This window comes from Dermacentor variabilis, chromosome 8 (genome assembly GCF_050947875.1).
Source record: "Dermacentor variabilis isolate Ectoservices chromosome 8, ASM5094787v1, whole genome shotgun sequence".
Taxonomy (NCBI): domain Eukaryota; kingdom Metazoa; phylum Arthropoda; class Arachnida; order Ixodida; family Ixodidae; genus Dermacentor; species Dermacentor variabilis.
Genome location: NC_134575.1, coordinates 141628318 through 141650385, shown reverse-complemented (window position 1 = coordinate 141650385; position 22068 = coordinate 141628318). Strand labels below are relative to the sequence as shown.

At 46.8% G+C, this 22068-nt stretch overlaps 1 protein-coding gene across 1 annotated transcript in view; it reads left to right on the top strand.

The window, feature by feature from the left end:
* Positions 1 to 22068, top strand: part of LOC142590626 (eukaryotic translation initiation factor 3 subunit D-like) — a 68673-nt gene that overhangs the window by 9681 nt on the left and 36924 nt on the right. The window contains exons 5-9 of the mRNA XM_075702963.1: positions 6692 to 7016; positions 12235 to 12342; positions 14478 to 14526; positions 15290 to 15420; positions 21755 to 21837. Coding sequence (XP_075559078.1) covers positions 6692 to 7016; positions 12235 to 12342; positions 14478 to 14526; positions 15290 to 15420; positions 21755 to 21837 — 696 coding nt within the window. The remainder of the gene's footprint in view (positions 1 to 6691; positions 7017 to 12234; positions 12343 to 14477; positions 14527 to 15289; positions 15421 to 21754; positions 21838 to 22068) is intronic.

The following is a 22068-nucleotide window of genomic DNA, read 5'->3' as shown; positions in this document are numbered from 1 at the left end:
AGGCGCCCGCTCGCCGGCCCCGCCCCGCCGGGTCTACCATGTGGCCATGACGTTCACGCTACCGACGCTGTCATTGGCTGCGGTCGTCCGACCGATGCGGCAGTCGCACGACAATATTCAGCAAGTTGGTCGCGCACGCTGGCTGCACGTCAGAGCATACGTCATGGTTTTTTGCGAACACGTGACCACTTTGTTTACACTCCCGTTTGCCCCGTTTCGTTGCTCTCTGGAACCGAAACTTCGACTGTTCGCTACAAAAAAGACTGCAAATAATTACCTGTCGCGCTCTGAAGTAAATGAGGTTTCGTGCTGTGATTACTGGGTCATTAACTACTTATTAAAGCAGAAAGAACCACGTGGATTTTTTGTGTGTCAGTACTCCTTTAAGCAGCAGCCGCCGGAGAACGTCCCCCTCCCTCTGCCTCACCCCCATGCCTCGTGCGCGACAGGAGAGGGCGAGCATCTGCCCCGTCTTCCTCGCTCGCACACGCGAGATTGAGCCACGTTCGCCAGCTCACTCTCGCATGCTTTCGCTCGCACATACAGCATGCGGCGCACGGCGACAATTCTATAGCCCTTGAACTTTATACGGAACCTCACATGAGAGAAGCGACCGGCAACAGACCATGCCTGGCCAGGCGCAAATGCGCCGCTCTCCAGTCAGGCCTAAAGAAAGGGCCGCAGATGGAAAAAGCAAAGCCGCACGGCGGCATCAATGTTGCTAACGTGCTGCAGCGCACTAGCACCATAGAGAAAGGATTCAACAAGAGTGGACATTCCCATAGAGCCCAGTGGCCGAATGGACTGCAGCTTACCAAGCCGCCGGCATTAACACCTGAGGCACACTTCCAGTTTCGGTTTCATGTACGCGTTTTGAATGATAAATGGTAAACGTTATGCCAGCTGCGCTGATCGATGCTTTTTTTTTAATCTCTTCTACAGCTCAGCCGCGCACAGTCTTCGTGCGAAATCGCTTTATTATTAAGTAAAAATGATTGCGAACGATCTTTACAAGCCTCCATTGAATATGTGCCACGTGCAATTTCCTCATGACGCAAGACGCCTTGTGAAATGAGGAAATGTTTATTTTATTCTATATAAATGGTCGTTGTGGGCTTTTTGTGCATTCCTACAACGTTGTGGCACCAGGTAAGCAGCAGTAGTTCCCATTCGAACCTCCACCGGATGACATCAGCTGAAGAAAAGTAAATTACAAGCATGTGTCATTTGGTATTAACACATACGAATAATGCATGTAGAGGTGAAACGTGCAAAAGTGGTGAATGGGCGGCATTACAAACAAAAGCAGTTCGCTTTTACATACATGGCATAGAAAATACCCAACTCATTTCAAACAATACCGTACATACCACGAAAACATCCTATTTGCAAGCATTCCTCTCTCCCCGGGACTTATTTCCTGCACTTTAAGAGCACGAATACACGGACTACTGCATGTTTCCAAAAAAAACTTGGCTGCAATCGACCTGATAGTATGCTACGAATGCATAGAGGTGACGACAACCCAAGCCCTCAACCAGACCATGCTGGATGCTCGCAGAATTTTCGCTACTCGCACTCAAGACAAATGTGTGGTTGCAAATCCCGTGTTCAGTCGTTCAGAAGACAGAATTTTCAAGTTACAAATTCTTGGTGTTTGAGTTCCTTGGTGTTATCTTTTGCGTGTTCTGCCGGTGCAAGCAACGCTCTCCCGTGTTATTGCTCTTTGCAATTGCTCGTCGCGTTTTTGACAAGCGTGAGCACCGAAAGAAGGTTTAAGTTGTTGCGGGGCCATAAAAATTGTTACAAACTTGTTGCAGTAAGATTCAGTATGCTCCAAACTAACTTTGTCACCATGGCCGAGCTGCTTGTCGCTGCATCGCGACAGGCATGGCGAGTGTGCCTTCAAATTATTCCAAAATGCAACGAAATTAATTATAATCATGTTGGGGGTCAGAGAAAGTGTCACGAACTTGTCCCAGTAAGATTCAGTATAGGCGAAAGATCTGTGCCAGACAGCCGAGCTGCTTTTCGCTAGCCGCATCACAACGCCAGGCGTGGCCACTACGCTTGGAAAGTACCGCAAAAAGTAACGAAATTAGTTACAGTAATGTTGGGGGTTAGAGAAAGTGCCAAAACTTGTCCCAGTAAGATTCAATGCGCGCAACATTGCATCACAGGGCCCTGTGCGAGACCAGCGTCCCCGAAAGCTACCAAAGTAAGTTAAAATAATGTTGGGGCTCATAGAAAGCACTGCAAGCATCTCCCAGTACGAGTCATTAATTCCACTCGAGTGCACCACGACGGCCGAGCTGTTCTTCGCTAACTGTGTCACAAGTCTCCGTAAGCCCAATTGCGTGAAATGCGTTGCAGACTGTCGAACAAAATTTCTCACCTTGCCATAGTCCAATAGTGCAGTGGTGCCATGTCGAAGTGCAGAAAGAACGGAAGAATTCGCAGGGAGCCCAACAAACCAAGCTAAATCCAAGAGTAGAAAAACAGCCAGATGGGTCGCCAAACAGGCCTACGCTCAGATGCGCAGCCGGTCTCGCTCGCTTCAGTGGTGTGTCGGACGAATGACGCATGCGCCTGGCGCGTTGTTTGCCTGTCGCTAGGCAACGGAAGAAAAGTAAGCCGCAAAGTACAATTCAATTTATATGTAAATATTTTTAGTTTTGCCAGGAAACAATAAAAAAAAATGAAATAACGTCTTAACTTCATTTCACATTCTCTTTTCTTTTTTCGATGCTCGCGGCAGCAAACGGTCAGCGTTAATACTAGCGTGATGTATTTCCTGTCGCCACTTTTCGCCGAGTGTCCCCTCTTGTTGAAATCCTTTCTCTACGCTAGCACTCTCACTATCTACAGTGACGCGGAGTTCGAATTATCGGTGGCAGGGTGTATTTCAGTGTGAATTAGTGGGATGTGTTACATATTGCTTTCAATACATTGCTGGATGGACCGCGGCTGCTACTTCTAATTATCGAAAATTTCGAATTAACGAGCTTTTACTGTAAGTGGGTTCGACTGTATAGGCATTCTTACAGGTATTTAAAGATATTCATAAATCTGAAAACTTCCTTAATGTGATGTTCGTAGTAGCAAGACTTTAGAGGACTACCTTGAGCAGGCCCTTGGTTTACCTGAAGGCATGTCCTATCCTGTGCTTGTCTGGGGCGGGCGTTCGAAGGATATGCACCTTTGTTTGTAGGCGACGCGCCAGGCATAAAAAGGAGCAGCGCGCCAGCTAGAAAAATTTCGGGGAGAGGGGAGGCTGAAGCACGGCAGCCCTCCTTCCCGCTCCCTGGCCGTGCCACTGAGTACATCGAAAGAGGCCACACGGCCATTTCATTCAGGGGCGGTACCAGGCCGCTGTGAGGTCCAGAATTCTTCCAAGCGGCTGTGAATTGGCCTTCTGCTGGTCCTGCCATCTGTGAATCAACGACGTCAAGCCACCGAGCAATGGCGGAGTTTCCCTCCTTCTCGGCCATCAAAATTGCTTGTCTCTCGAATCGGGCATCATATCGAATAATTGGAGTCAAAGTGTGAAGGACTACAGGTTTATGCAGCATCATAACTGTAACACCAGTCACCAGTACAGTGTCGATTCCAAGGAGAAAAACAAGTTTTGACTTCAGTCGAGTTCTCTACACATTAAAAACAGTTGCACCCTTTGGGGTGTATATTTGCCGCACAATAGTCGTCATCTGTCTTGCCCACATTTCCTTTCTTTAACACTGTGAGCCCGGTACTTCCCAGTTGCTAACGGCATGCAGGTTATCAGCATGGCAGAGCATTCTCGACAGGAAAGTAACGAGTGCAGCGTTTTCAAGAAATGAACCGCACGCAAGACAGGTGACGGTTTTTGTGGGTGCCAAATATACACCCCAAAGGGTGCAGCTGCTTTTAGAGTGTATGGACTGGATTGAGATGTAAAGGTACAGGCTGCCAACGTAACGCTAAAAACTGCTGAATTTAGGATATTTGTTTTATAATTTGCGAATTCTGCCATTATTCAAATGTAATGCAAGGGTCGAGTTCCACCAACGAAAATCATGTAAAGAAGCTCGAGTTAATACGGTACGCATTTTCTAACATTTTCCCACCCCAGAAACGTGTATATGAACAAGGTTCTACTGTACCGAAACTTCCCAAATATACTTTGTGCTGCCATCATCAGACATTTATCGACGTCAGCAGTGGACTTGAAAGGTATTGCCAGCGTGTCAATTTAACTTATCCACTCTGCGTAAGCTATTCGCTTACTTTGACAATCATCTGTAGGGGTTCCTGCAACATCTTTCTCTTCAATGGCTAAGAACAGTCTTATGTGTGGAATTTGTGTGTGCATTGGGAGTGCCAACAGCAAGTGCACAATGACACGCTTGAACCTCAATATAGCAAATGTGGGCATATCAGATATAATGAATCATAGAGTATAACGAAGCAAATTCAGCAAAGCGTATTGGTAATGCCTCTCTCTAATGCCTCTCTGCAATACTTATTGACCCTCACGGTATACCATTTTTATTTGAATATAAGGTAATGTTTTTTCCAAGAATCCTTGGCCTTGAAGGCACCCCTTGCCTTATGTGCAAGGCTGAGAGATGCATTTACTATCACGCCTAGCTTTTCTCAGTATTCAATCTTTTCGACACGCTTTTCTTTTTCTTTTCTTTTTTGGTCTGCACCTGAGTTTATTACCATTGCATCATTTCATAACTGAGGCTTTGCAGTTTTCGTTAGCTAAACCTTTGTTTTGTGGCTGAATGTATTATGTTAGTTCCTTTTTTCTCACCTTCTTTCCTTTATGCAGTGCTTGCATATGGCAGGCCACCTTATACATGGGCCAGTGCGGCTCACTGCCGAATTGAACTTGGGGGGGGGGGGGGGGCAGACTGTGTCAAGCTGCAGTTTGTGAGGCTTTATTCTGGTTACCTTTTTTCTCTGTTTAAGAGGATTTGATTGATAGATTGAATATAGAGTTAAAAAGATTTTTAATCAATATATTACAATCTATAAGTGGTCAGACAAGGAGACACAATCTCCCCAATGCTATTCACTCCATGCTTCGAAGAACTATTCAAGCTATTAAACTGGGAAGGCTTAAGAGTGAGGATCAACGGCAAATATCTCAGCTATCTTCACTTTGCAGACGACATTGTCCTGTTCAACAACACTGGAGACGAGTTACAACGAATGATTGAGAGAGTGTAAGAGTGTGGTTGAAGATTAATATGCAGAAGACAAAGATAATGATGAATAGCCTGGCAAGGGAACAGAAGTTCAGGATTGCCAGTCAGCCTCTAAAGTCTGTGAAGGAGTATGTTTACCTAGGTCAATGACTCACAGGAGTCCCTGATCATGAGAAGTAAATTCACAGAAGAATAAAAATGGGTTGGAGAGCATATGGCAGGCATTGTCAGATCCTGACTGGAAGCTTACCATCATCATTAAGAAAAAAGAGATGTACAACCAGTGCATTCTACCGGTGCTAACATATGGGGCATAAACTTGGAGATTGACAAAGAAGCTTGAGAACAAGTTAAGGACCGCGCAAAGAGCTGTGGAACGAGGAATGCTAGGTGTAACGTTAAGAGACGGGAAGAGATTGGTGTGGATCAGAGTGCAAACGAGAATAGCTGACATTCTAATCAACATTAAGAGAAAAAAAAAATGGAGCTGGGCATCCCATGTAATGCGTAGCTTATGACGTTCTTTACTGGTCGATTCGGAGCACGATTTCTAGCTCCGTGGCAACAAATTCGAATTTCACTGGTCAATCTGGAGTGGGTTCGCACTTTTCGCTGGTCATTTCGGATCAGATTGTGTTGGATCGCTCTCACATGCTCCACCACAGAGGCGCGGATTCGGGCGGAAATAGCTCGCGTCACTTCCACCTTCAAGTGAAGTCGGTATGCACCACATCGTGTTGCTTCGCAAAATGGCTGCGTTCGGTGCTGCTGTATAGAGCTCGCGTTTAGCACCTGCTGTACAAAGCCTTCTTTGTACATTGTCCATGCACAATCCTTGTGGGTGCGACATCGAAATGGCAGACTCTGCGACTGCCGTGGTCAAATTGCACACGGGGGACGGCAACTTTGGTTGCCATGGAAACATACAGAGCGGAAGTCAGGCATAGTTTTCGGAACCGGTTTGTGTGATGTGTACATAGACTTCCTGTGTGATCCCCTGCAGAGCATTTTTGCATTCCGCTGGCCAATTCGAATTTGTGAAACCCGAGCGTTCGCTCGAGGATTTTGGCAGTCACTCCAAATCGACTAGTGAAAAATGCCATAAGATAACCGGTGGACCATTGGGATTACAGAATGGCTGCCAAGAGAAGGGAAGCGCAGTCGAGGATGGCAGAAGAATAGGTGGGACAATGAAATTAGGAAATTGCGGGCACTAGTTATAATCAGATGGCGCAGGACAGGGGTAATCGGAGATCGCAGGGAGGTGCCTTCGTCCTGTAGTGGACATAAAATAGGATGATGATGATGATGATGATGATGATGATGATGATGATGATGATATTACACTCTGTGTAAAATGAAACAAACATCTTGTGGAAAATGAAAAACATGATCACTACTAAAATTAAAAACACGATCTCTGAATTTCTAGAACTAACTCATCTTCACGGACAATGGTGACCCTCTGCGCTGGTCTTGTCCAATCTTCTGTGCAGGGAGCGTATGCAGCAGGTGCGCAAGTGGCAGAAGCAGATGCGCCAGAAGTTTGACAACAAGGGTGGCCAGGTGCCTGTCAAGCACCGTGAGGCCTCGGTGGCCGTGCGCCCCAGCTGGAAGGTGCTGGAGGAGATGGACTTCCCCCGGCTCTTCAAGCTCTCCCTGCCCGCCGTGGGCGAGGGGCACGACGTGTACCGGTGCGGCGCGGTCGAGTTCTACGACAAGGCCTACAACCTGGTCACCTGCAAGAACGAGCGGCCCCTGCAGCGCATCAACCGCATCTTCCACAAGGTCACCACCACTGATGACCCCATCATCCGACAGGTCGGTAGATGCGAGAGGCTCCTCTTCCCCAGCCACCGGAGGGTACATATATCATGGTGGGAGTGACAAGAACCAGGTGTATTTGTGTTTCATACCGTTAACGCATACCGTATTTAGTCGTTTAAGATGGGCACTTTGTTTTTAGGATTTCTTTACTGGGGTGAGCCTTACACAGGGCCAGCATGTGGCTACTCACTGGAGCCTTGAACTGCACTCGGACTGCTGTACAAATTAGTGCAACCACTAGCAGGCGACTAATAACACATTTACAGTTGCCAGCATTTTTCAGACTCTGGCAATGCTGTGAAAATGTTGGAATACTCGGGAACTTTGAAAAAAACATTGCAATGGTAAAATTGACTTCGTCTTCTAGAGCTCCGGCACAGTGGAAAATTAGTTTGCAGATTTTAACTAAAAGTTCTCTTGAACTTTTCGTGACATCTGGGGCCACAGGTACGCTTTATGTTCACCCACCGCACAGCCCGATATGTACCACAAGTCGTCCGGAAGCGTAGATGCTGTGGCCGGTAGTTTGGCTCGTGCTGCACAAAATCAGTTTGGAGCTGCTTCCGAGAGAATTGCTGCTTCCGAACTGCTTTTGTGCAAAATAGAAACAGGATTTGCTCATTCATTCAGCAAATAGTAGCATGTTGGTGAAGCAAGCATTTGTTTATTGTTTTCTTAAGAACCATCGATAATTTGACATTCTGTAATTTAGGACATTTTCTTTCTCGGTCCCATGAAATTCGCATTAATGTTGTTTTATTGTAGTTGCTGGCTGATTACCTGCGGACCCAAACTTCACTTCACACACGTCACTGTTATTCAAGCCTGTGTGTTTATTCGGATTTCTGTTGCAAGCATATAAAAGTTGAAATACATGTTAAATACATGGGCTATTACAGTATTTCGACTTAGCTGCTGAATAAAATAGTTCAGGTAGTTTAAAATCAACCTGTCGCCCTGTTCTGTGAGCCAAGGCATTGCTTTGAGATCAAGTGTCATTATCAGCTTGATATTACGAACATATTGCACATGTGTGGACCTCCAGATATGTGCATCCTGCTGTGAAATGAATATATGTGCTATTTATTATATGCACAGTACAGTGCTGTCCACTTACAACAATATCAAAAAGAATGAAAAATCCTATCAATATAACCGATTATCACTACATCTGGACTGTCATATTGTTACGCGCTATCGTGGAAGAATACTGCGATCAGAGTAGCGCTCGTGTTGTTCTGCCATCTAGCCTGCAGCCGTCTCTCTCTGTATATATTTTGTAAATACAATTTCTTATCCCTTTTGGCTACTCTCATCCCCATGACAATACACACACACACACACACACACACACACACACACCATATTTACTCGCATAATGATCGCACTTTTTTCAGGTGTGCAATCATTACGCGGGTTAAATTTTCTGTGTAAAGAAAAAATTGCTTTTTCATCCCGCATTTGCTGTGGGATGACAACAGGTCAACCAACAGGTATCTGCCGCTGTAACAGTGCGTGACACCACGGTCAGCGGAGCAAGCCGAACGCGATTTTTTTTTCTTCTCGTGAGTACATTACGTGCATTGAGACAGTTTCTTCCCAATCAGTAATGAATAGTATAGTTAATATCGGCAAGTCTGCGACAATAACATAGCCATGTCCACATTGAAGGCACAGAATCAGAGACTGGCGCGCTTAGCTGCCAGTGACATACAAACACATGGCGGGCATGCTGCAACAACTCTGGCATTTGTCTTCATTGCTAGCCTAACTCGGTACGTTTCCGCTAAGTGTGGGCAAATATCGTAGCTGTGTTACAAGCGTCAGCATATGAATACTGTACACTTTTAATGTATCAATGCAAATGTGGCTATTATTGTTGCCGCTCGCGATTTGCTGCATGCCCATGAGTGCGGACGAGAGGAATCAAAAGGCGCCATTTTTGTTGTTGTTGTTGACCACAACCATTATAAATCCTTTAAATAATAAAGCCAAGGCAAGTTTGGCTGTAGATTTTTCTTTCTTTATGGTAGTGCGGAAAGTGATGAAAGGAATGAAATGGGGCATCTGCTTAATTAAGAATCTGTTTTGTGCGTGCAGACCGCTTGGCATGTCTTGAAGAGTCGTTTGCATAGCATTAGACAGCATTCGACAGATAGTGAGCACAATCATCATTAGCTAGACATGTCACACAACATATAGCTGCGGCAAATTTTGGGTGCAACCTCTATGTGGGAAAGGGAAAAAAATTAATTTTGACGACAAAATTCAGAGGTGCGATCATTAGGCAAGTAAATACAGTACATTTAAAAAAGACAAAAACTGCCGAGCATACTTTTGTAGCTCCGAAACCAAATTTGCCACTTGCGCCATAAACAGACATAGAAAGCAGGCAGTGAAGGATAAAACATTCAGTTGTACCTCTAAACAGCGTGTCAAGTGTAAGGCACGCTGAAATACTCAGAAATCTGCACTTACATTTGCGGAAGTTTTAGGTTCACAACCGCGGTGTGCATCACGTCCAGCTGCTGTGTGAACACTGGCGGCAATAATTTAGCTTGCATGAAATAAATGAGCAACTCGATTAGGGTCGGTGTCAAAGACAGGCCATTGTCAATGTTGTCATTACTACCACCGCTGTCATCGCCTTCGTTGCACAATACAGCCGTCTTTCGCAACAATGATCGCTCCATCGGATACCTCTTCGCAGAACAAGGCAGCACTATCTGCCCTCAGATACTCCTCCGTCGAAGCACCACCTGTTTCATCTTCAGTAGCGACATGCTCCCAGGGCTCAGTAATGTTGGCGGCTTCCACCATGTCGGTTTCACTATCATGGGCAGTTTCACCCTGGCGCACAAAGCCCACCTTTTCCGTTGATCAACACGGCACCTACTTGCATCCGTCATGATCACGGCGCTCCTGCGCAAGCTTGTTCTTTGAGTTTTGCGAAATTTGCAGCTTCGTCTTAAGCGACACAGCTTTGTGCTTTCTCAGCGCCATCTTCCTACTAACTGGGCTGTCTGCTGGCTGTGCGGAGCATTTCCGTGTGGACGCCAAGTGGCTGGGTCCAGCTTGGGACGCGCTGTGCCAACTCGCGATGCTCTCCATGGCTTTCACAATCGGCACATGGGTGGGACGCGCTGCGCAGTAATGGCAGCAGATATGAACTCGCATAGGAAAGCTTGTCGCCCCGTCACAGCATCGTTTGTCTAAGGCGAACTTAGCAATGCAAATATCACAATTATTCTGCATGGAAAACACCATCCAGAAGGCAAAATTTTGATCGTTATATCTGATATGCGGTGAATCAAATTTTGTTATACAGTGAAACCTCGTTATTACAAACACCGCATTTGCAGAAATCTCCTGCTGACTTCCTATGTTTTCAACATAAAAATATTTCAGCACTGCGAACTTCAGGATACCAAACTTTTCCGAATAGCAATTGTTATTCAGTTTTTGTGCTCATGTTAACAATGCCTCAATACTACAAACTAATCTTAAGATATCTGCGTATTGTTAGATTTCCGTGTATCCTTCAGAGCAGCCGGAACAGTAGGCTAGCAGATGACAAGGTGCAGAAAGCGGATGCCTCAGCACACGAGTTTGGATAACCTTGAGACGGGGCTTAATAAAAACACGTGCGAGACTGTTTTTATCCATTGCAGAGGCAACAACGCATCCGGTTATGTGAGCGCATGCTCGACCCAGGCAAGTGTCGCCTAGCAACGGAGGCGTGTGTATTCCTTAATTTGCCCTTCTTTCTGTGCACTCTTCTTTCTTTTGCACTTCTTTCTGCAGCCACACTAGCTACGTGCGTAGAGAAATGTAACCTCCATGCTCGCGGGGATGCCTCACAGTCGCACTTTGCACTTTCTTGACAATGTCATTTACGCAAGCTTGCGTGTTGACATAGTTCAGTTGTCCGCTTCGAAATGAGACAGTTGCAGTGACCCCGGCAAGGAATATGAAAAGCAAAGAAACAACAAAAAGCCTTGCACTTTGCAGGCGACATGAAGCTTCCTTTGTGTCAATAGTTTCCTCCGCGTTAGCGTCTGCTTTGCATGCGTCACGCTTACTATACAGTGCTTCGGTGGTGCATGGTGGCGGAATCTACGGTAAACAACAACGGTGCAAGTCGAAAGCCAACAGTGGTGTTTTGTGGATAGCTTAAACAGTGACAACTTCTGAACTGATGGGTTGGTGGGCACGACCCTTAATTTTAGGGCTCTCACTATAACAACCTTTCAGAATAATGGAACTATTGTCGGTGGTCCCGCGTGATTCGTCATATCGAGATTTGACTGTACATGGGTTTTTCCCTCATTGCACTAATGCATAAGTTGATATTCTTAAGTCAACTCATCGCTATATCGAATATATTGTTATATGTAGTATCACTATAAGTGAACTGCACTGTGTACTATACGCTACTGCGACCACTTACAAAATTGTGAGAGAGGGGTGTAGAGAATGTGGAGAAATGTGGATGTATTCTGAGAATAACACATTTTATTGCGATAGCAATCAATAGGGACACTGTATGTGCATATTTGCCATTGTCACCATGATGTCCCATATAAAGTCCAAGGGCATAACACCATCGCCGCACGCCTTGTGCTCTACGTGCAAGGGAAAGCATGTGAGGGGAGCCGACGATCACGACTCAATTTCGTGCGTGCAAGAGAGGAAAGTGGGGGAGGAAGCACGTCGTCTTCCGTCGCATGCGAGGCACCGGGCAGAGAGGAGGGTGACATTGTACTCTGACAGCAACTGCATATTGCACGCCCGCGCGGGCCGTATCTTGACAGCGATCTTCGTTGGGCGCACAGTCTAGGTGCACCGACTGCTCATGCCTGTGTGCATGCTGTGTTCTCGCTGCTCAGTTTGCGTGGAAGCAATAGACAGCAAGTGTCCGCGCTCACTGAGTGTCATGTGTTCAAGTTTGCCATTGCGTGCTGACAGCATGCTTGTTAATTTAGTTAATAAGCGAATGTTTACAAGCTCATACGGATGACAAAACTACTATACCTAGTTTGTATAGCTGTCTAATAATTTGCTATCGCAATCAATGCATGATCTTTTAGGTGAAACTACTACTTTTTCGCCTAAGCTCTGCCTCAAAACTGAAAGTTGTTGCAACAGAATTAGTTACACAGTGTTCGTGGACTTACATTTTTGAGCTTCCTGTTCATCCCCACGATTGCAGCTAGCCAAGACAGAAGGGCAGTCGTACAAGGTGTTTGCCACAGACGCCATCATCGCCTGCCTCATGTGCGCTGGCCGATCGGTCTACTCCTGGGACATCGTTGTACAGGTGCGGTAAGCTCTTAAAATGTTGTGCCCTTAGGGGGTAACATTGTCCTGCCAACAATAACTGTAACATTGATTGTGTTTTGATGTGGAAGTGTCAAATGGCTCATTGAGTGAAACAGCTGGCAATGTCTGTAGCATCAAAGGAACGGCATCTAACTTTCCCATTGGCTGCGACGCCATCGTCCCAAGCGCTTGTGACCTTGGCTAACACTTGCTGGCTCGGGCAGCACGTACCGCTATAGAGCCCAAAGTGCCTGCATCATCGGTAACGCAACCTTGGCAGTCGCGAAACGTGGCCGTCCACACCAGTACACCGCAGACGAAGCAAAGGAGCGGTAGAACACAGCAAAACGAGCGAAGAGGCAGGCAGCGAACTCCACCATCGTCAACTCTCCAAATTCATAGCGGGTGGAAGGAGGATTAAAGGGACACAGAAGGCAAATACTAAGTCAACGTAGACTGTTTAAATACCAATGCAGAAATCTTGCAACGCTTGTTTCGTGCCAAGAAAATGCTTTGTTAAAAAAAAAATTGCATCTGGAGGGTCTGAATACCTTTATCGCAATTTAAATCTCCAGCCACCCAACCGGGGGGCGGTGGCGTTACTTATGCCATCACCGCCCTTTGCTGCCATCAGTGAGTAAAACGGCGCCAGACACAAACGTGCAACCACGGAGAAACCGAGCCAAGGTGGAGCGGTGGATTTGTTCTTGCAGCTGCTTTTGGTCAAGTGGCGTGGACTGTTCAGGCATCCCGCGAGATCACATGGAAGTGGAATTCACTACTACTTGCAGTTTGTGCAAGTTTTGCGAGCCATTGAAACCAGTGCAGCACTACGCGGTAACGAAACTACTGAAACGTGATACCGCAGGTGGCGCAGAGTCGAGCGAATGCGAAACCTTTTGACCGCTAGTGTCGTTCTGAAGGGTAATGTCAGTGAGTTCTTTTTTTCTAAAACTGAAATGGAACTGGACAAGTAGCATTTTCTTTCGTCTTATAATGCAATACAATGGTGTTTTTATAACAAGTGGATAAGTACTAGTGAGAGAATTTAAATGAGGACTTTCGTCATCGGACAAGTACTTGAATGTCTCGGGTGAGTCTCTAATGGGGTCCTGCATTTACGTCAATTCCTTGATTATAAGGCTCTTTTCACAATAATATTGATGCCTTAGAGATTCTCGAGTGCTAATTTATTACTCTAGCTTGACAGAATATTTTCCTTTAACTCAACTCAAATATTAGCCGCAGCGCAACACTCAAAGGATTGCTCTGTGGCATTCAATTGGACATTAATGCTTTCACATTCGCAACACACATGAAGTGCTTTGGTGCCCTGTTTTTTTTTTGTGTGTGTGTGTAGTTTCACTTAATTTGTTCTGATCTGAAAAAATTTTTTTAGGCTTCTACGCTTGTTTCTTTTAGTTCTGTTCTAGCTCTGCCTTATTTTTGTACGAATGTGACTGTTTTATATTTATTATTGTTCTTCCAAGTTCTTTATTCCAATGTAATTCTTCGTATGCTTCCAATGTTTTGTAATGTGCTGTTCCCCTCTAATGTGTAAACCTTGAAAATAAGATAACTTAATACCTAAATCTATATTTTTGTGAGAGCTTTGCCTCTCCAAGACTGTGCTGCATACTTTCCTTTATGTACATGATTAATTAGTTGTTCCTATACATTGCATGTCATGCCGTTGGTACCAAGGTTACAAGATTGGCATTCTGATACGTAAAGCCAATTCATTGTCAGAGTCTTACTGTGACAATTGCCTTCCTGCGCCAACAGTAACAATGTAAAGGTCATGGCAGATTTGTGACCACGTTGACTGACGCTGTTTACCATTTTGCATGGTTAGATAGCTTTTTGGTGCACTATGTCTTTCATCTAGCATTGAGTAGACACCACTAGTTTTATTTCTTCTGAATGGATTTTTTTCCAGTGTGCGATTGGCCCCTCTTTATTGCCATGTGTAATATCTCTTGGCCTTGATTGTATAGTGAAAGTTAAAAGATAAACGTAAATGTTGCCTAATATTTCTCTTCTTTGGTCATAGTATGTTCAGCTTGCAGTGCCGACGTAATTTTGTGAGCTCTCTCTCTCACAAGTATCCCTGCTTTCTTTTTCCCCTTGCAGCGGGTGAATGACAAGCTGTTCTTTGACAAGCGTGATGACTCTGAGTTTGGTGAGTACGGCGGTGGCCTTTCTTGCACACCTCACAAGGCGGTTAAATGTGAAGGCACTGTGGAGCGATGTTTACGATTGTGCGCAGACGTACCATATGGTAGGTCCTTTTGATCATCGAGAGGCAGGTGCACCTTGCATAGAGCCGTGGTGCTCAGTGCCTTTGCCCCCCCCCGTTTCTCCTCTCCTGGTCTCCTCTTCTCGCCGCACGTGCCTTCCCTCACCGCTCACCTTCCCAGTTTGTTGTTGCCAGGCTTGCCCAGGACCCTACTGGCTCCCTCTCGCGGCTTGTGCGAAGGAGGCAATCGCGACTGAGAAATTTGATCCCTATCCGGCTCGATCGCGATCGGAAATGCTTGGCGTGACACCCATATTAGACTTCCACGGGGTAGTGCTATTTTAACTCTACCTTTTACGGAGTAGTCCCTTTTTTTCAAATGATCGATTATGTCGAATTTTTTCACCGTCTCATTCACTTTGTTCAAATGAGGGTCTACTGTACTTTGTTCCATCGCTTGTTACGCAGTTCTTTATTTTTACTGAAGCTTCTTTGATAACCTGGAAGTTTCTGCCTCATATCTTAGTACTGGTAGAATGTGAATATTATTCACTTTTCGAAGATGTCACTGTACATTGATTGTGATTACTTTTGAGTCAATAACCGCACCCAAGTTCATGCTTCACTACGTGTTTCTTAATGTGTCTGTAATGGTATTGGGAGCCTCACCTTGAAACACCCACTTCCTCACTCCGTACGTGTGCAGACCTGTTGACTGTGAACGAGACTGCGTCGGAACCTCCGCATGAGGAGGGCAACAGCATCAACTCTCCGCGCAATCTGGCTCTTGAGGCCACCTTCATCAACCACAACTTCTCACAGCAAGTGCTCAAAATGGTGAGTCGGTCTACTTCTGTGTGTGATCGCTGTGGCTTAAAGGGGCACTAAATTAAATACACTAAATCAATTTGTCGTCAGACTGATAGTCTTTCGAAACCATTATTTTCTTTAAATTACACACAAGAGGTTGATTACTGAACAGTATAATGGCCAAATCTCTGTTCTGTGTATGACAGTTTCGTTTTAAAATCCTGTACATCAGTGAGACATCATGAATTTCAATGTATTTTTTTTCTTTTTTGGGCTATTGTGGATTTCTTCAAAGTCTCCAAGTTTAGTTTTGCTCTTCGAAAAGTAGTGTAGTCCATCGTTGCTAGGCCCGAGCAGGTGCCATCGAAATCATTTACATTTGGTGTTTACCTTTGTTGTTCCTTTGATGGCACCAGATGCTTGCAACCGCAGATGCATTCGGCCGCACACCGGTTAATTCAGACAATCCCTGAAGCGTGCAAAGAGCGGAGGGCTGCAGATGTGTGATGCGAGAGCAGTACTAGCATCCACCCGAAACAATTCGGCAGAGTACGAATTGCCATAGTTGTCAGTGACGACCACAACTCCTCTCTGTAATACCATTTGAGAATGAGGTTCGGGATATAACAAACCAATTTATATAACAAAGCAATCGTGATTCCCCTTGAAATTCCTATAGGTACCCATGTATTGAAAACCTCGTTTTAACGAAGCTAAAGTTTCTTCGCAATGGGTATCACAAACATTTTTTTTTTTTTAGAGCGCAGCTCTTTGGCACCCGTTCCTGCATTTCGCGGTGCTGTCGTGCCTTGCCATAACCAGCTCCGTAGCCAGCGTCAGGGCACTGCTCTAGCTGCGCACGCTCCTGGCGCCATCTCTCGCGCACGGCGTGAGCCTTGCTCTCTTCGTTCCTCCTCCTATGCCACCCATGTGCGGCGGCAATCAGAGCTCCAGCTCGGTGGTGGCTGATCTCGATGATGTGCTGCTGCCCAAGCCACCGCTGTTCACCGTTGCGTGCACCCTTCCCCCCCCCCCTCTCCTCTGTGGCAGAGCCGAAGCGCCAGTTCGGTATCGGCGGATCACGGTTTACGCTTCCCAAGCCAAAACGCAAAGCCACCTTCAGTTCACTTGCTAGCAGCGTCAGCGGCATTCAGTTGCTGCCATCTCTTCGCCGTGCAACATTTCTACTGTATTTACACGATTGTAAGTCGACCACTTTTTTTAGATTTGAAAATCTGAAAATCTGACTTGCAATCGAAACCAAAACATGGCACCGCCAAAAAAGCGAGACCAACGGGAGCTATACAATTTTGTTTGCACTATGGCCCCACCCGTAGCTTTTCGATATTCCGCGTGTTTGTTCACTTTTCGGAAGGGTTTTTCAACATTTTTGAGAGTTTCAGAGTGCACACAACACTCGTGAGGGGGTGTCGATGGTTGATGGAAGCGCCGCTGTTCCATTCACGGCGGCACCCTCAGGACGGCGGCGCTTGCGGGGAGCATCGGTAGTTCACGGAAGAGCAGACACCGCTCGTGAGTTTCTCTTTGCCTGTTGCACTTAGCTTTCTCTATAGTTTGACAAAAGGCATTGGTTTGACGCGTTCCACTTGACTGCCGGCTACGTGCTACTTCTATGCTTCTTCAGTCGTCATGAGTGCTCCAGGCCCACTAATCATTCGGTGCTCGTTCGCAGCAGCGTTCAAGAGGGCTGCCATCCTTTACGCCGCAGAAACAAATCACTGCGCAGCGGGCAGCAAGTTCGATGTTTCTGAACGGGCGGTGCGAGAGTGGCGACTGCAGCGAAGCGAAATTTTCACCTGTGACGGCAAGTGAGGAATTTCCCACGTGCTGAAGTCTGGACGCATTTGAGAAAGCTTTAGGCTAAGCTTGCGGCGTACGTCGCTGAAATGCGCGATCGGTCCCTGCCAGTGAAGTGCGACATGATCATGGAACAAGCCCGGACCTTCGCCTTAGTTTTAAGGTTCTGCTCCGCCGTGAGTACGAGTGGCTGGCGGCAGAAGACCACGAAATTACGCCACCCGGACCTGTCAAAAGAGCCTCCCTGACGGCTGCGTATGGTTGGGTGCATTCGGCGTGGGCTGCTGTTCCATAAGATGTCGTGGTGCGGTAGTTTGCCAAATGTGAAATTTCGCGGGCCAACGACGTGCTGTGGGACCGTAGCAACGACGACAATGGCAGCACTAGTGAAGACGAGTAGTCCAGTGACCATGTCAGCTACTAATAAATTTTCGTTATCGAATGCGCCCTCGGGTATGCTCTCCTTTTTTTTCTTTTTTTTTTCCTGTCACGCGATATTGGGGGGGTCGACTTACAATCGTGTAAATACGATATGTGCCTACGGGCTGCCTCCCGCGACCTCCCGATAATCGAGGCAGCTGCGCCAAGCTACGCTCTGTTTACGGCGGCTGGTGCAAAATGTTCTGCACCCGACGGATTGTCCGAGGCTCACAGACGGTTTACATTATAATATAATCCGCCTGCCTATATAAGTAATTTATTCTCAGCCAGTTTTTTCTGAGCCATGAGCGAGGCAACCAGTGGAAGTCCTTCGTCTGCCTCTGCTGCTACACAAGCTGCCCGAGTAGAGGCCCAACGCCATCACCGTCAGAATCCAGAGGTGTGCTACACCGAACCAGGCATTGGTGCAGCAAGTCTAGCATATATCCATCTGTTCCTCCGGCCACAAAGCTACCTTCATGACAATCAAGAACTGGGAGGGGAGTGTTTCTTGAAGAAGTGAAGAATGAAAAGTAACTATACATACGTGCCTTGCTCGAATTATTTGCCTCAGTATATAGAAAAGTCGAAACAGCTGAGGAGCTACGCTCAAATTAAGCATTAGAGAGTAACGTAATCGTCAGCGATTTTTTTTTTTTTTTTTCCACAACGAGCATTTACTGACCATTTTGGTACCCATCAGGTCAATGTCTTATAGCGCGCGACATTCGCGTCTCCCGGCCTCCCCTTTCCTGTGGAACTGGTGGACCCGCCCGCTCTTACTGTGTGCGTGGGGCGGCGCCGACTGTGGCTCTGTTGTTGTTTGTTGTTGCCTCCGTGTGCATCAACAATATCAGTGTTTCTATCGATTTGTTCGTGCAAGTTCCAACTGCCAGAAAGGAGATGGACGACGACAAATGGATATCAGTCGAGCAGAAGGTGGCTACGCTGGAAGCCGTCGAGTCCGGCGCGAAGAAGAAAAAAGTGGCCGAATATTTCGGCATAGCGTTGAGCATGGTGTCGACGATTTTGAGCAGCAAAGAAGCTGTCACTGGTGCTGTTGCACGTGGCATAAAAGGCGACAGAAAGAAGCTGCGAGCCCCCACTTTCGAAGCTGTGGAGAAGGCGCTCTTCAAGTGGTTTTTGCACGCAAGAGCGAGCGGCACTCCTATGAGTGGGGCACTGTTGCAGCGCAAAGCGAGGGACTTTGCGTGCATCATGGGGCACGACAATTACGTGGCGAGTGTCGGCTGGCTGCAGCACTTCGAGGAGCGCCACGACATCGTCGGCAAGGCTGTCAGCGGGGAAGCGCAGTCTGTTGACCATGAAGCTGCAGTGGTGTGGGTGGAGACAAACGTTAGACAGCTGCCAGAAAAATACACTGCTAAGGATTTTTTTCTGCGAAGTGAGCCGCCAGCTAGTGTGCTGTTGATCTATCAGTGATGAGCCGTTTGGCGAGAGTAAAGTAGCAATTCCTTGCTGTCTTTTTCTTGCTTGTTTTTTTCCGTGTGACGGCCGTTTTCTTTTTGGCGTGGTGGGCTGCTGTGAGATTTGGTGGTGAGTACATCCTCTCTTGCTTGCTGATTGTGGTTAGAAATGGATAGTGGCTATAACGAACTAATGCTTATAACAAAGTAATTATGACCCCTCCCATTCAAATTCGTTATAATCAAGGTTTTACTGTAAATAAGTAAACTGCAGGGATGCTTTGAGTCTTTTTATTCTTGTGTTTGTGGCTTATGCATCACATTGGCTACCTGCCTTCAGACTGCATGGTCACTATTCGTGATTGTGATGATAGTGACCATGTACCGTATTTAGTCGAATCTAGGCCGATAGCTTTTTTTCATATTATCATATACCAAACTCTAGGGTCGGCTTAGATGTGAGGATTTTTATAAAACGCACCAGTTTGTAATTAAAAGTGATAACTATGATGCATAGCTAGCGCCATCTAAAAAAGTCAGTATCGCAGCCGCTATTAGCTGCGCCAGTAGCCACCTGAAGCACGCAAGCGGCGTCGCTATTTTGACCTGTGTCGTATCGGCGTGGAGCGTGGCCCATAGCGAGGCGTTACCGTAATGGCATCAAACAGGCGATGCCACTACAGTGCCGCTTTCAAACGACAAGTTGTGCTAGCCACAGAGACATCATCAAACGTTCAAGCTGGGCTGATCTTGACATCGATAACAAAAACTTCCGTCGTTGGAGGGGTAATGGGGGACGCTTTTTGTGTGTACCGCAACGAGGAGATGACAGCGATAAGGAAAATAAGCACAGAATAAGAGAGGGAAGCTGTTCGCTGTAATTGCGATGCGTGCAAGCCGTGCCGCACTGTCTGCGCATGCGTGGGCGTGCCGACGTGAGCTTGCACGTGTCTGCAAGCGTGCGTGCGGTCTGGCTAGCGGCGATGATAACGTAGAGTGAGCTCGGCATGTTCATATTAAATAAATGCTGTTTTCGTTTCGTGAACGCCGTCCTCACTTTCTTGTTCGGCCTACATTCGAGGTAAATTTTTTAATTTTTTCTGGCTTCGGACATTCGGGGGTCGGCTTAGAATCGGGGCTGGCCTAGATTCGAGTAAATACAGTATACACCTGCAGAAGTTTTGCTTTGATTCAGTTGAAGGGATGCAGTGTTGTAAACACTGCAAAAGCCATTGAACTGAAAAGCAATTCTACCGTGGCCCAGGCACTGGTGCCAAACCCCCTGGCTTATCGCGATGGACAACTAGTTGCTGACTAGCTAATCAGTAACAACATTTTTACGACACTGGAGTGAAAAGCATCTATACTAGGATGTAGATGTGTGCCTTGCACTGGTGTGGCTGCTTATAAGTCAAGAGATGACGAGCATCGTAGCTTCCGTGCCAATCTTGTGTAACATAGAAACGAGGTGGGGTATGATGCATGCAACGTCAGACTTGTGTTGAGACGTTGCGTCAACAACTGCAACACAGTCCCTGGGAAAAACAAGTAACAGCTCGGAAAAAGGAGGCTATTAGACAGGTGGTGGAAAGCTGAAGAGGGGAAGGAAGAAGGAAGCACGAGGCAGGAGAGCGTGTGCTGCGTGGGCTCGGCAGACGGGCGACAAGGCAGTGGTGCCGGTCCGTGGAGCGACAAAAAGAAAAGCGTGCCTAGGCAGAGCCAGGAGGCAGCCCTACTATCCCAAGGGACCGGACTGTTCCGGTGATGTCCACGGACGACGGCCCACAGTCGAGTTGAGACGACTGGCCAGTCAGGACCCGAGCCTGCCGCGCAGCCTGGGCCCCGCTGAGCGCTGCTCCTGTGCCTTGGCCCGACCGACACTTCCCGAAGAGCACGGCTACGACTTGTGCTCCAGCCATTTCTAAGTGCCGATCCAGCACCCGGCCCTACTAACGTCTCCCGGAGAACGCAGCTGGGACCCATTCATCAACCGTGCTGGTCGTGACCACCAAGCATCACGTTGAGGCCAGCGTCGACAAGAAACCCTGTGGTTCATCCATGGTCGCATCCTCGGCAACGACGCCGACATCTGGGCTGACGAAAATGTTTTTCAGTGAACCCGCGTTTCAATCACCGTGACTCTGACTTAATGCGTCATTAATGGGTGAAGTAGTGAAACGTGCAGAGCAACTCTCTAGCTGTGATCACGCCCTGCTTGTTGATTCTTGCCAGCTTTAGTGACATTTTATTCTGAGTGCTCCTGCATAGGTGCTGTAAATATAGCTTATTCAATATTATGAGTGTATAGTGAGAAAAGATAGCATTTCGTCTGGAAACGGGTCTGTCTAATATTCGCACCAAGAGTGCCCTTGCGTGCGCGATATCCTCCCAAGAACCTGACATTACACAAGGGTTGCGAGTATTTTTTCAGTAAATAAAGACATGTTGATGTGGCAAGCATTTCTTGACCGTTTCCTAGGTCCATTTTACATTCAGTTATACGGGCGCTTTTTTTGCCAATCCCATGAAATCAAAATAAACATGGTTTTGCTGTGTTTTCACACCCGTGTTGGTGCGCATAAGACATGGACAAAGTGCTGTGGGGCCAGTTTGTAGCTGTACCCAGCTGTCCTTTGCCTCTAATGGTGTGTTGCTGGGTCCTAAAGCAGTGCATTACTTGGTCTCCTTTCTTTCAGGGTGAGGACAAGCACGGTTTTGAGAATGTCAATCCGTTCATCCAGGATGATGAGGAAGGAGAGGTTGCCTCGGTCGCCTACAGGTGAGTTGGCCTCGTGCTATCTCTGCCTGTGATATGGGGCTCCAACGCTGTAGCACCGTCGCTACAATGCAGATGCAAAGCGCAGAGTTGTGTTTTATGTAGGGCACACTGTTTCCTGAATGTAGCTTGCTACCCCGACCTAGCTTTTGTATCACAAAGCATGAAAATGACAATCAAGGTTAAGAGGACACTTTATCTTGGAGCCAACTCCAATATCCCAGTGGAAATTCA